Source organism: Myodes glareolus, chromosome 6 (genome assembly GCF_982192425.1).
Source record: "Myodes glareolus chromosome 6, mMyoGla1.1, whole genome shotgun sequence".
Taxonomy (NCBI): Eukaryota; Metazoa; Chordata; class Mammalia; order Rodentia; family Cricetidae; genus Myodes; species Myodes glareolus.
In genome coordinates this window covers 101,013,770-101,027,452 of record NC_142031.1, presented here as the reverse complement: position 1 = coordinate 101,027,452, position 13,683 = coordinate 101,013,770, and the positions used below count along the sequence as shown (strand labels likewise).

General features: G+C 49.8%; 1 protein-coding gene across 1 annotated transcript in view; it reads right to left on the bottom strand.

Annotated features, from left to right (window-relative positions):
- Otof (otoferlin) overlaps positions 1 to 13,683 on the bottom strand; it is a 92,264-nt gene that overhangs the window by 40,208 nt on the left and 38,373 nt on the right. Inside the window, exons 4-5 of the mRNA XM_085691208.2 lie at positions 12,557 to 12,656; positions 10,783 to 10,964 (exon numbers count right to left, since the gene is read on the bottom strand). Coding sequence (XP_085547334.2) covers positions 10,783 to 10,964; positions 12,557 to 12,656 — 282 coding nt within the window. The remainder of the gene's footprint in view (positions 1 to 10,782; positions 10,965 to 12,556; positions 12,657 to 13,683) is intronic.

Genomic DNA, 13,683 nt, shown 5'->3' with positions numbered 1-13,683 from the left:
AGGCTAGCTTGAAACTTGCTGTATTGCCTAACCTGGCCTTTAACTCCCGTTCTTCCTGCTGGAATTAAAGACATTTACCATCAAACTCCACTGGTGGGAATTAAACCTGGGCTTTGCATGATAGGCAAGGACTCTGTCTCTGAGCTACGTTAAAGGGAAGTAAATCACACACACACACACACACACACACACACACACACACACACACACTATGAAATGTCCAAAAAGGGATACAGTTCTTGTCTTTCCTCATGTTTTCTCATTGTACCCTGCTGGCAATTGCGAAGGGCATGGATATGTTATCTCTTCATTCAGCCAGTGGAGGACTGAAGCTCAGAGATGAGAAAATCATCTCAGTGTTGCATAGTAAGAGCAATAGAGGCTGATGCCTGATGTCCCCAGGCCTGCAGGAGTTCCACTGTCCTGGCTGCTCTGTCTCCGTGATCAGGACCTCTCTGAACATGAATCCATGGTGACCAAAAGGAACACTGGGAAGAGGCAGCAGGACCATTGCCCCTGTGGCTATGGTGCCTATGTCATTTGGGAAATGGGAAGTCATTTAGAAAGAGTTCTTCATTCAGAAATGACCCAAGCCTTACCATACTTTGGGAGAGACTCTGATGAGGCTTAAATTACGGGTGACATGCCATCAAGCAGATCAGTAGATTCATTAGAACTGGTTGTCTGAAGGCGGAAAAGGAGTCACCCTGCCTGGCTTATCCTAAACATCCTGGGGACTTTTCCCCCAACAAGTGGTTAAAAGGGCAGGGTGGCTATTTCTAGAGTCCCAGTCTTGTGCCTGTGTGACCAACAGGATGCCAGTCACCATGACAGCCTGCTCTAGCCAGAATCTCCGCAGCAGCAGCGGGGGAAGGGTTGAGATGGCAGAGCTGAGAGCTGTGTAGGTCAGAAGAGAAGCTGCTTAGAGAAGTCAGCTGCCAGGCATCTGGGGCTGGAATCTGAGCTGCCGCCAGAAGCCCAGAGGACTGCATGGTTTTCTAAAGCTGGTCCCATATAGCCACTTACGTTCAAGGCCTGGGTTACTCTTAGTTATGATCCTTTAATTAAAGACCCCCTTTAATTCTTTAGAATAAACATTTCGGGGAGTAAAAATAAGACTTTTAATGCCGTACTACCCTTACTGTGCCCTGAAAAAATTCAAAGGAGGAAACCCCCCAAAGATTGCATCATGTGACCACTGAAGCAAACAGACTTGCTGGCCGTGCCACGTGACTGGGGTGTCTCAAAATGGTGTTTGTTTCTTGATGAAAAGGACAGATGTGTGCAATGGTGGACCCCCTCTCCACGGTTCCTAGTCTGGGCTCCATGCCTCTGGTACCTTCTACACTGTTCTTTAGTTGGACTACAGCATTCTTTGTGATTTCCCAACTGACAGCATTGGGGAATCGCTATAGAAAAGACCCTTACTACTGTGCTGGGCCCTGGGAAGCAGTGCATAGGCAAAGGGCAAAGGGCAAAGAAGGGCAATATAAAAAATAAAGCTAGTTTACTCACGGAACTTGAAAGATTATCAACCTATATTGGAGCAGGTGTTTAACTTGTGATTTAAGTTTCTTTTTTAAGAATTAAAATTTTGCTTCTCTTCCAGTGGGGTTCTACAACCACAGACGGTAGGATGGAGTGAGAAGCAGGCACTGAAACATGCCAGTGGTCAGCTCTGTGAAGAGGCACCTTCACCTAAGCAAGTCTGTACTCATGACACGGTGTGCTTGAGAAATATGACAATGAGCACCTTTTCCAAGGGACTCTTTCTCAATGACACTCCATTCTACAAATGACCCTGGCACTTGGGCCATATCCATTCCTGGAATTGCCTGCTGAATGAGATTACTCTTGAAAAATGATCAGACCACAGCAAAAACGGGCTGGTGAGCTGGCACTGTGGGTAAAAGTGTTTGCCGCTAAGCCTGGTGACCTGAGTTCAATCCCTGGGACCCACACAGTGGAGGGAGAGAACTGAGGACCACAAGATGTCCTCTGCCTTCCATACGTGTGCCATGGCATGTGCAATACACACATAAACAAACACATCTAATGACTGAAAGACAAAACACCAGCGACAAAAACATGCATGCACAAAAATACAAACAAACAGAAAAATGACAGTTAGGAGTGTAGAGGAGGTGCAGATAGAGAATCACATTTTCTTCCAGTGGCTGGGTTCGCCATAGTTAGAATGATATCTCTAGACTGACAGTTCTCTAGAGAAAAGACTTTTAAATCAGTGTGTTTATTGTAACCCCTTCCTTTAGGTACCCAGCAATTCCCTCACCTTGTTCCATGGCTCAGTTCAGAAGTCTGTCACTACGGCTGTGCAATGCACACATGACCCAGGGGTGGAAGCTGCATATTATGAACAGGGGACACGCACCAAGGTGAATCCAGTGGCCTGAGTGCTTCATTGATTTGCTCTATGGATTATTCTGGAAGCTGTGACTTAGAAGGGTATGACTGCACATGAACTACAGTAGCACTCACAGTCCAGCCAGGGCTTCTATGTCACAAGCACCTTCAGTTGGAAATGTCCAGGCTCCTGCACTCACGACTCAGGTAATCAGGATACACGAACTATCCATGAGATTCGGGAGCTGTATTGTTTCTTTGCGTTGTTGCTTACATAGACTCTAAGTCTTGAACTCCTAATCTTCCTGCTTCCCTCTCCTGAACACTCAGACATGGACAGATACTACCTATCCCTGCAGTTACAGGTAATTTTATAATCTCAAATGTATTCTAGGGGGTGAGGGGCTGGGTCCTGCCTCAACTGAATGTGCCAGGCTTTGTTGACTCCCCATGGGAGGCCTTATCATTTCTGAGGAGTGGATGGGGATGGAGTTAGGGGAAGGTGGGAGAGGAGGGAGAGGAGGGGAGGGAGGAGGAACTGTGGTTAGTATGTAAAATAAATAAAATGATAAAATATTTAAAAAATTAAATGTATTTTAAACTGTGCTGAATTTAAGTTTGTTTTGAATCACTTCCTGTGTGGGTGAAGGACAGGCTGACTGAATTTTTTTTGTGTATATGTATGTATGCATTTACTATTATTTATTCTTTTAAAGATATTTATTTTTATGCACATTGGTGTTTTGCCTGCATGTCTGTGTGAGGGTATTGGATCCCTGCAGTTGCAACAGTTTGTGAGCTGCCATGTGGGTGCTGGGAATTGAACCTAGGTCCTCTGGAAGAGCAGCCAGTGTTCTTAACTGCTGAGTTATCTATTTCTCTAGTCCACAATTTATTTTCTAGAGCTGGAGACCTCACACATCCTAGGCAAGGGCTCTACTACTAAGTGACATGGCTGGCCCAGACTGACCCAGAGGGAATGTGAGTGCTTCTCCTGACCCTGGGAATCTGGCTCCTTTCTTTCTTTCTGGTTTCTAATTCTTTTTGCAAAGTCTCAGCAAACAGGATCCTGAGAGTAGATTTCCCATCTCCCCATGGCCCCACAGACTCATGGGAGCACTGTTGCTCTTTCCCGGGTCAAACCTTACATTTTCTCTCGCATCTTGCATCTGTTTCCTCTGATCTCCCTCCAGCCGCCTTGGCAGCACCGAGGTCGGGATCTGCGAGCTCTCCTCACAGTGTTCTTTCCTCGGCTAACGAGTTTCAATTTGCTTAATTGCATCTTAGAGATTCCATTCCCCATTCCCGTTCACATTAAAATAATACTACATCCTAGCTTACTTAATTTCATCTGGTAATGGGACAGCAAGAGACAAGATAGAGCAGGGCAAGGGAGGCAGCCATGTCTTAGGGTTCTGCCATGTGCCTGCATCACCCCAGCTATAATCATAGGAGTCAAGCTAGTCTGATAGACTGGGAAGCTGGAGGGGACCTGGAGCCTGGTGATCTCAGAGAGGGAGCTGAGGGAGATCAGAAGGGTGGCTTGCGCCTCCTAGGTCAGTCACAGAGAAACCTAGAGCCATGAGCCATCACCTCTTATCCACACAAGGATTCGGACCCCTGGCTCTGTCAGCCCTGGAACACACCCTACCCTTCTCTGAGGCAGGCAAACTGCTCCATCATTTTGTGTGGCTCTCTCCCCATACAGCATGGTGCTTCTGTTGCTCTGTGGTCATGGTTATTACTCGTGCAGTCGTTCCAAGCATGCCTAGAATTCAGTATGATTTGGGCAACACAGCGGACGAGGCTCCAAGTTCCCCAGGATCTTAACGTGTGCAGACACACCCATGAGAATCAGCTCAGACTGCTGTAGACACAACTATAAACTAATTTTTAAGTATTGGGACCACAGTTTTGAGCAAATCTCTTGGTATCTCTGAAATTCAGTTTCTATATGTGGGAAATAAAGACTCCGTCTCCGAGTTTGCAGGTTCACCAGAGCGTTTGAAGGGTCGATTGGCTTTGAGTACAATCAGGTGCTTTCAACTGCCTGGGTCTGAAGTGAACTCTGGGTAGGAAGTTAGATTCCTCATTTTTGCCCAGTTCTGCCTTGTTCCCTGAACTGACACTTGTCACTACCCAAACCACTGTAATTTCTGTGATGCTTGAGTCTCTAGACGACAGTGTGACTTTGGGGAACCTATGAGCCTATCAGCTCAGGCTGCCAATCTTTCTGGGTCCCTGTGATCAGCCCATCAGAGAGTTCTATGTCTTCCTCCTGTGGAATGCTTTTGGGGGAATGAAGACTGTGAGGGTCACAAGAATGGCAAACTCTCTTTGGCGCTCTGTGATTTTGTGTTTTGCCCACCACATGGTGCCTGGAGATTGTCTTTTTTGAACCTCCAAGGCTGTATGTTCAACTACCCAGTGCTGCCTAGGCTGGAGACTGGCTTCTTGTGTACCCCACTCTTTAGTATATCCTTCCTCAGAGGGATGCTTACGTAGAGCTGGTCAGTGAAGAAGAAGAGAAACAAGTCTCTAAAAGGAGAGGGTGTCACCTCCAAGAATCCAGAGTGGAAAGGATAGGTCTGGCCATTTCCCTGGCCCTCACCACCCGCTCCCATGCTCCCATTCTCTCCCACAGTCTTGTGAAAAGACCTCCCTCACCCTGCATGTGCCCTGCTGCTCCACCAGAACAGCGCCTCCTAGCCCCTCTCAGCCCATTCCCCCTCCCCCCCTAGAGCCCCGTAGCAGAGAACCGGCACTGCTGGCTTTGCCCTTCAGCCCATTCCCGCCCCCCTAGAGCCCCGTAGCAGAGAACCGGCACCACTGGCTTTGCCCTTCAGCCCATTCCCGCCCCCCTATAGCCCCGCCGGCACCACTGGCTTTGCCCTGGCCTGGGACACCTACTTGTGCTCACCATCTCTGCCTCCCTTGGTCTTCTCTCTGCCTTTGCTGAGTAAGGGGAAGAAATGAGGAGACAAGGGGATGCGGGTGAGAGGGTGTGGACCAGAGATGCTCACAACCTTTGCCCTGGCCCTGCTGACCCCCGCATTTTTCCCCCAAGGGCTTCCCTATTCCCACCGACACCTTTAAGTCTTCTGTATAGGCGTGCCATGGCCCCAGATTCAGCCCATCTCCTCTATCCCAGGAGGATGTCTGGTGATTTCAAAGCTGTAGGGTTCCCAATATCTCCTCCTCCCTCCCTTTCTCCCTTGGTCCCCTCCAAGGACTGCATAGTGTCCATGCTGTGGGGACCTCTGGGGACACAGTGGATGGAGCCTATTTGAGAGGAAATGCTGGATTTGCTACAAGATGGGGGAGTGGAGGAATGTGCTATAAACAAACCGCCACTAAAGGTCTCAGAGCAGGAGAGATGTGTTCCTGTCTTCCTTAAGAGAGGTTTCCAGAAACTGGAAGGTTCCATGCCATGACAGTGAGAATAAAGAAAAACTGCCATTATGATGTCCCCGCTCTGTTCACACACTCTCCTGCCTCAGACCTTGCCCAGGTGAGGCCGTACCCCAATAGCTCAGGCCTGGTCCATGCACAGTCACGACTGAAGTCCAGATTCATCTGACTAACCTTTGTTTGAGGCAAATATTTAGTATCTAATTCAAAGAGACCCACAGGCAGCCAGGCTGCCACAAGTTTCTGACTGCCCAAATCAGTCAGGACCACTGAGCAGAAAGCAGGGAAAGATGAGGGGAGACTCAGGTGCCCTGCTCCAGCCCAGCTCAATTGACCTTAGGACCACTGTTAGGAAGCCCCAAGGGCTTCTGGGGCCTGTTCCCATGGAGCAAGGATTTCTGTGGGCTATTTAGGAATTACAACTTCAAGGTTTCTCTGATTTCCATCCTCATGTTTGTGTTTGGAGAATTGTCTTTCTTTTTTTTCCTGACTGTACAGTCAGGCTCTGAAGGAAGGGTTTTCTCTTTCGGCTTCATTCTGTGACCCTGGAAAATATGTCAGTCTCTGCTGTGAACTACAAAAGAGAGGTGTGTGGCCTTGGGTTGGTAAGGGTCAACAGGTGTGTGTAACTGGCATACTGAAGTCAGAGAGGTGTCACATCTACCAGGATATAGGGAGAGTTCTGTTTTCTCCCCTCCTTCTGTACTCCAGACCTTAAGGCTCTCACAGGGCCACACTCCCTGAGAGTGGAAATAGAGTCCGGAAAAGTTGTTTGTATAAAGAAAGAACATCATCGTGATTTTACTACGTCCACTGTTACTGCCGCTACCATCCTTAGAAATAACAGCTGCAAAGCCAGGGATTAGCCCTTCAGCAGGCACCAATGGAATTGAGCTGTCGTCCCACGGACGTCACATTGCCTGCTTCGTGTGGAAAGTTGTGGAGGCTCAGGCTGCCCTCTGTCACTCAGCAGGCAAGCAGTGACCTCACCTTTTGCCTGCATTGCCATGGAGCCTCCCAGGAAGCTCCAGATACGCCTGGATTTCTTCCTAGTGCCCACATTGTACTTTTGGTGTTTCCTGCCAGTTACGTAAGTCCCGCTCTGTAGCTAGCATTCTCTAGCAAGCTGCTTTCAGCCCCACTAAGGAACAATTCTTCCTTAGTTTGTCTCTGAACTGATAAAAGCATCCACAGTTAGGAGGGGGAACAACAGTGCCCTCCTGGGAACACTAAGGCCTGTGGAGACCCAGGCATGTCTCAGCACTAGGCCTCACTTGGTTACTCAGCCTTGGGCTGAAGGTAGGCGCCTCAGTCCCAGGCAGAGCATCTGGGTAGGGCAGAATATCCCAAGAACCACTTTACCCCTACATCTCAGCATGACTGTGACTGGTTCTCTGGCTCCTTGGCAGCCACTGCAGCCTGGGGAGGGGAAGCAGGGAAGGATTCCCTAGCTCTTTGGGGCCCATGAGAACCAATGAAGTAATATTTGGGGATGAGGCAGTGTGTACTGCACCACGCACACACACTTATGCACACCCCTTAGTGCACACATGCACCTCTTTCTCAGGGCCCCTGCTATGCACACACGGCCAGTTGCTCTCTGCTCCAGACACAGGAAGGGGGGTTTCCTGGTTCTACAGGTTTTCCCTGGAGTGGAAGGATGCCCATGGTTAGGACGAGAAGGATGGCACCAGCACAACCTACTCCTAAAAGAATGACAAAGTAACTACCTAGACATCCCCAGGACACCAGAGGGGCCTGAGTAGCAGAAGGCGGGGTGTGTATGTGTGCGTGTGTAAGCTTGTGAGTCTAGGTGAGGCAGAGAAGACGAGATAGCCTTGGAGTACAAAAGAGCCTGGGGAAAGCAGAAGGCTGTGTTGCTTTACCACACAATCCTTTGTAAGATATGACTCCAGTGGTATCCAGTGATGATGGGGAATCTCAGCCAATCACATTCGACCTAAGGTGTGGCCATTCGGGCTATAAAAGATCGAAGTGCCTTGCCCCCTGCCCCTTTGGTTTTCCGGCTCCATTGGCGATTGATGTTCTTGGGATCCCGGGTCTTGTAAGTTTTCCCCTTTTTATTAAAAGCTAAATCTTTTATATAGTATTGGTCTGTTTATTCTATCAATCGACCACGCCCGCTACACAGTGGCATAGAATTCCCTGGTACCATGCAGAGAACATGTGTGCATGCAAATGTATGCAAATATGTGTGTGTGTGTGTGTGTGTGTGTGTGTGTGTTTTCAAAACCTCCCTCTTTCTGAGACTGAGGTATAGTTTGGAGTATTGATTTTTTGTTCCTGAGAGTGGAAATGTTCGTGAGGTTAGTAATCCATTCCTTTTTTTTTTTTTTTTTTTTTTACAACAGGGACATTGGTGTGTGTGGCGGGGAGTAGGCGGAGGTATTTCTGCTCTTGTTCAGGATAGCTGAACCTCCAGTGGGCAGCACTGGAAGAGCCCTTAGCACTGGGTGGTGCGAGAATCAGATGGTAACAAAGCCTGGACCAGAAGGTCAGGTAGTGCTTAGCACAGAAACAGCTGGGGTCAAGGTAACATGGAGACTGAACAGAGAATGCTGGCTGAGAACCTGCCTTCCATGTACCATAGATATCACTTACATATAGTAAGTACTTCATTTCTTCCTAATTCTCTTGTGGGCATGAGCGAGCCATCTTACATCTGGGGAGGTGTCTCCAAGCAGCAGAGCCAGCACTAGGGCTCCACACCCTCTGCTCTTCTGTGCCGTCTCCTGGTGGTATTCTGCCCACTTGGGGTTCTCTTGTAAGGAGTGGGCAGAAACTAAGAGAAGTGGGCAGAGAAACTCGGTGGCATGTGGTGGATCAGAGCCCAGGAGACGTTAAACTACGTGAGCAGAGGGAGCCCTGCTCGCTACAAGGCTAGGTCCAGAGGAGAGAAAAAGTGGTGAGAGCCATCTCAAAGGTGATGTCATGCCTAGGCTGGCACCTCCAGGTGGCAGCTGGGGAAGTAGTGTGCCCTAACATGCTCCTTTAACCAGGGTGGTGGCACCCACTGAAAGCTAGACACTCTGGCTATGCTATTGATCTTGCCCAATTCCCGGTCCCTAAGATGAAACCCTTCCTCCTACCCCTTCTTCTGGCCTGGGAAAGGTCCAGCGAGATGAAAAGAGGAGAGAACCCCAGGATGCTGTGCAGTGAGGCTTAAGCCAGCCCTCTTAGCTCCACCTTCCTGGACCAGAACTCTCCGTGGGTCCGAGATGTACCCTTTCATCTTGTTTTATCTGAGCCCCATCCTGGGGTCCTTACTCTACTGCCTCTCTAGTGAGGGCAGCCCCGCAACCAAGAATTACTGGGGGAGCTGTTTTCACGACTGTTCCTGAGTATACTGAGCCCCGTTGGAGGCCAGAGAGGAGGGGAGTCAGTATGTCTACTTTCTGAACTCATTTATTTCTGTCATTGATCCAGAGAGGATTGGTGACATGTCAGAGTCAGTCAGCTGACGAGGGCAGAGTCGGGGTCAAGCTAATGGAGCTAGCTTTCACTTGGGCCCCCAATCCTTTCTCTATAGTAGTGACCTGCTTCTCAGAACTCCCTCTGAGCCAGCCCTACATGGCTCTTCTCCGTGTAGTCTCGGCAGATGGTGACAGGTGGTGACCACTGTGTTATAGCCCTCACCTACTAACCAGTCTCTGATGGTCCTCTTCCATTTCTAAATCTCGTCCTGATATTTGCCGCTATCCGGGGTGAAGAACCTGTTGTCATCAGCCCTTCCATGTGCAATACTTGGCTCTTCATTTTCTCAGTTTTGTTTTTCAAGACAGGATTTCTCGGTAGCTTTGGAGCCTGTCCTGGAACTAGCTCTTGTAGACCAGGCTGGCCTCGAACTCACAGAGATCCGCCTGCCCCTGCCTCCCGAGTGCTGGGATTAAAGGCCTGCACCACCAGCGCCCGGCTGGCTCTTTATTTATAGCCTCTGATCTCCCCTTAGATCGTCATCAGGATGGCGGCTGGAGCAGGGCTGGTGGCTCCGGCTCCTGTCTTACAGATGTAGAGATGGGTGAGATGCATGACTTCAGGCACTCAGGCTTGGCCTTATGCTAAAGGACCTGATATTCATGCGGCAGAGGATTTGGCTGGCCTGAAGCGTGTAGTCCTAGGTGTTTATTTAAACTTGGGTTTGGAGAGAAGCTGGTGAGGGAGGAGGTCGGCCTAAAGCACTTCAGTTCCCTCTCGCTCACTGTGTGTTTTCTAACACAGGTTGAGTATACCTCCTCCGGGAAGAAAAATGGAAGCTTGCAACGATATGAGGAACCCTTGTCCTCAAAATACCTCAGACCTCCAGGCACGGGTCTCAAGTCTCTTTCATGGCGTTCTGCTTCCTAGGTGTCTAGGGATATTTTGCTAGCGTCAATTTTGCCCCCTGAGCTTAAAGTAACGCCACTGCATTTTCTCTGTGGTAAAAGTACTACATGTATGGAGGTGAGGCCTGGTCAAAGCCCTCTGTCATTTGTAAGTGGCAGGACATTTGTGAAATGTGAATCTTAGGCACAGAAAAGCCTGGGCAAATTTTTTTTTCAACAGAGAGTGTCCAGGTCCTGACCAGGTCTGTTAGCCTCTCTTTTAGGGATCTTTTTACTGGGCCAAGGAAGAGGTCAGGCTGCCTGGGCCTGGTTGGCACTGTTGGGTCTTAGACCAGGGAAACCGAGGCCTTCCCTGTCTCCTTTTCCCATTTCTCTGATGAAGGCAGGCACTGCAGACCCCTGCCTCTTATGTTAGGATTGATCTCTCAGGCTTTTGCTTCCCTAAGGGCTGGAACAGTCCTGGCCCCCCATTCTGATTAGAGCCTCCTGTGTGCTCTTGGGTTGGGTGCCAACATCTTCTCAACCCTTAAATATTTCTCTAACAACTCAGCCCCACACTCTGACCCTAGCCAGGCCTAGAGGGCCTTCCAGAACACTGGCTTCTGGCACCTGCTTCCCAGGCCTTTGGGGGGCAGTGGGCAGCCAGAGGCATCCAGCCACTTACCTGCGAAAGCTCTTCTCGCCGGGTGTTCTGGTGCTGGGCCGGGATCCAGGGAGCAGCCCATCGGTCTCCTGGCTGTCCTTTTCCTCCTCCTGAAGAGCTTCGTCTCCCAGGAAGTCTCCGTCATCCCAGGAGCCCACTGTGCCATCTGTGGCCTGATACCGGACCTCCATGCTTAGGCTGGTCTGCAGGGAGAGGGACAGTGAGCAACTGGGCAGGCAACCAGTCCCCTGGTACCTGTGGCATCTGTGAGGCACGTTCACTCCCGTGAAGACCAGGTGAAGACCTTCCTGCCTTAGTTTGCAGATGAGAAAAAAAAGGCTGAGTAAGACTGATACCCGAGGTCCTCCTGTGCTTGGCCCTCCTCTTCCCAGATGCCCAAGTCAAGTGGCTGTCCTCGGTCGCTAGGCCTAAGCCTGGATGTGAGGCTTTTGGGTCCTCTGTAAAGAATCATTCGGTTCTTTACCCCCAAATAGGTCACCTCTTCATCCTCAGAACCAGTTTGTGTACTGGCCTGAGGGTTCTCCTTGGCAAATTAACAAAACTAGTTGAGCGTGTCTTCTCAGAGAAGACCCAGTCCTGGGTTTCCCTCAGCCTAGTGAGGCCAGCACTTCTCCCAATTTCTCTGACTCATCTGCTAGTTAGAGAAGGGGGTCTTGGGAGTTGCTTTGGGTTTTCCTTCTGGAAAAAGTGGAGTGCCACACCTGGGTCCAGATGTTAAACAGAACCCAGGTGGAGGGACCATGTCTAAAAGGTACAGCCCTAGTTTGCGTGGAGCAAAACTGAGGCAGAAAGATACAGGCTCTTTATACATTAGCTAACACTCTAAGCACTTTCTTTGCATGCCCTTTGACCCCTTAGAGCTATCTAGTGAGGCCACTACACTTTTGTACACGTTGCAGATGGCATGTAGGCCTTACTGAGAATCACAACCAAGGGTCAGGTTCCTTACCACCATGCCAGCTGCCTGTGATTGGCCTCAGAGGAGCTGGAGAGGGCTAGGCATCAAGGGGGTTCCCATTCCTTTTGTTGGGACGGATACTGAAGGGTGGGTTGGATCTGACTAGTTCGTGCATACCCATGCTTACTTGAGCAGAAATGGACAGATGGAGCAGAAAATGAGATCCTGACCCTTGCTGAACTGCTGGTCAGAAGGGAGCCTCGTCATATGTGCAAGTGGAGGTTACCACCGCGGAGAGGCTGGCAAGGCTCAATCGGCCATTGGACGATAAAACACACCTTGAATTCATTACTGAGCTGGATCCAAATGGGAAAAACACAGCAGTGGAGAGGAGATGGTGTCCTCATTACCTCACCTAATGTTATCGCTGTGGGAAAGGCTGAGTTTCCACTTGGGACAGACCCAGCCATATTGCAGAACCTCCAGCACCAGCCTTCAGACCAAATGGCTCTGGAGAATCTCCCTGACGTCCTCCTACTACCTCCCTTGTCAATCATGGAGCAGTCGCTAGACCAGTGGTTCTCAACCTGTGGGTAGTGACCCCTTTGAGGGAGTGTCAAATGACCCTTCCATAGGGTTTGCCCGAGACCATCAGACAACACAGGTATTTTGTTATGATTCATAACAGTAGCAAAATTAGTTATGAAGTAGCAACAAAATTTCATAGTTGGGGGTCACTACAGCATGAGGAACTGTATTAAAGGGTCGCAGCATAGGAAGGATGAGGACCATTGCTCTGGAGCATCTTCTGTGGGATGGGCACAGACCCAGGGGACTGGGTGATGGGAAACTCCGAGGACTCCTTGGCATACTGACCTTGAGGATAGCATTGTTGTCATCGATCAGTGTGTCCGTCACTTCGACACGGTTCTCCTCCACCACCTTCTGCAGCACCATGCGGAAGGTCCCAATAAGTCTGTGAATGACAGAAGGGACGTTGTCAGAATGAGGAGCAAAGCTGATGCCAGTGTCTAGCTGGCAAGGAGATGGGCAATTGTGAAGACCCTAAACTGGGCCTGGAGTAGCCTGGGAACCATGGCTGACCTGGCTAGGATGGCATGTCTGTGAGGGTACCCCTTACAGTGTGGATGGTTGGATATGTGTGGTTTGTTCTCCTTGGAAGACTTAGAAGAAGAAAGAAATCTAAATGATGGCCACCGGTAGAGATAGGGAATTTAGCCTTGGGACTGTAGCTGGTCCCTTGCAGTGTGGAAGCTTCCAGATGACATAATGGAAGGTGGTGGGGAGACATTGAGTCTCCTGTTGATGATGGTGGTGGTGGTGGTGGTGATGAGTGTGTGTGTGTGTGTGTGTGTGTGTGTGTGTGTGTGTGTGTGTGTGTGAAGCTGAACCCTGGGTCATGCTGGGCAAGTGAGCTACAGGCCCAGCCTAGACTCTGACTACATAAGAACTCCTTTCCTCCACTTCCTTACTGGAGCAGAGGGGTAGAAGTCTCTACTCTCATCACCACCAGTCCTCCATCCACCCTACATTTACAGCAAGCTCCTGGTGGGCAGGAACTCCGGGGACCTCAGAATCCCCTTCGTTCAGCTGCATAGTGGGGTAAGCACATGGAATTGGGCGAGAGGCGCAGTCTTTGCGACAGGAACTCAGCCCTGACACGGAGGGTCTCTGCCCTGGTTTGAGACAGGAACTCAGCTCTGATGCTTACACGGATGGTCTCTGCCCTGGGAACCTCACTTAAGTTTTGATATCTCAGTTTTCTTCTAAGATACGCTAATGATTCCAACTTCATGAATGACATGCTCCTCCCCCAACACATGCTCACTCCACCGGATGTTCCCAGCATTCCTTGTGGCGCCCCATCAAGCAGCCTGCATTCTGTGTCTAGCCTCCCGTTGGTGTTCCCTGTATGCCAGAGTTCCCAGTGTCTGTTGTATTTATGAATGAGCAGCAGTGGGTGTCTAGATGCTGACTTGGAT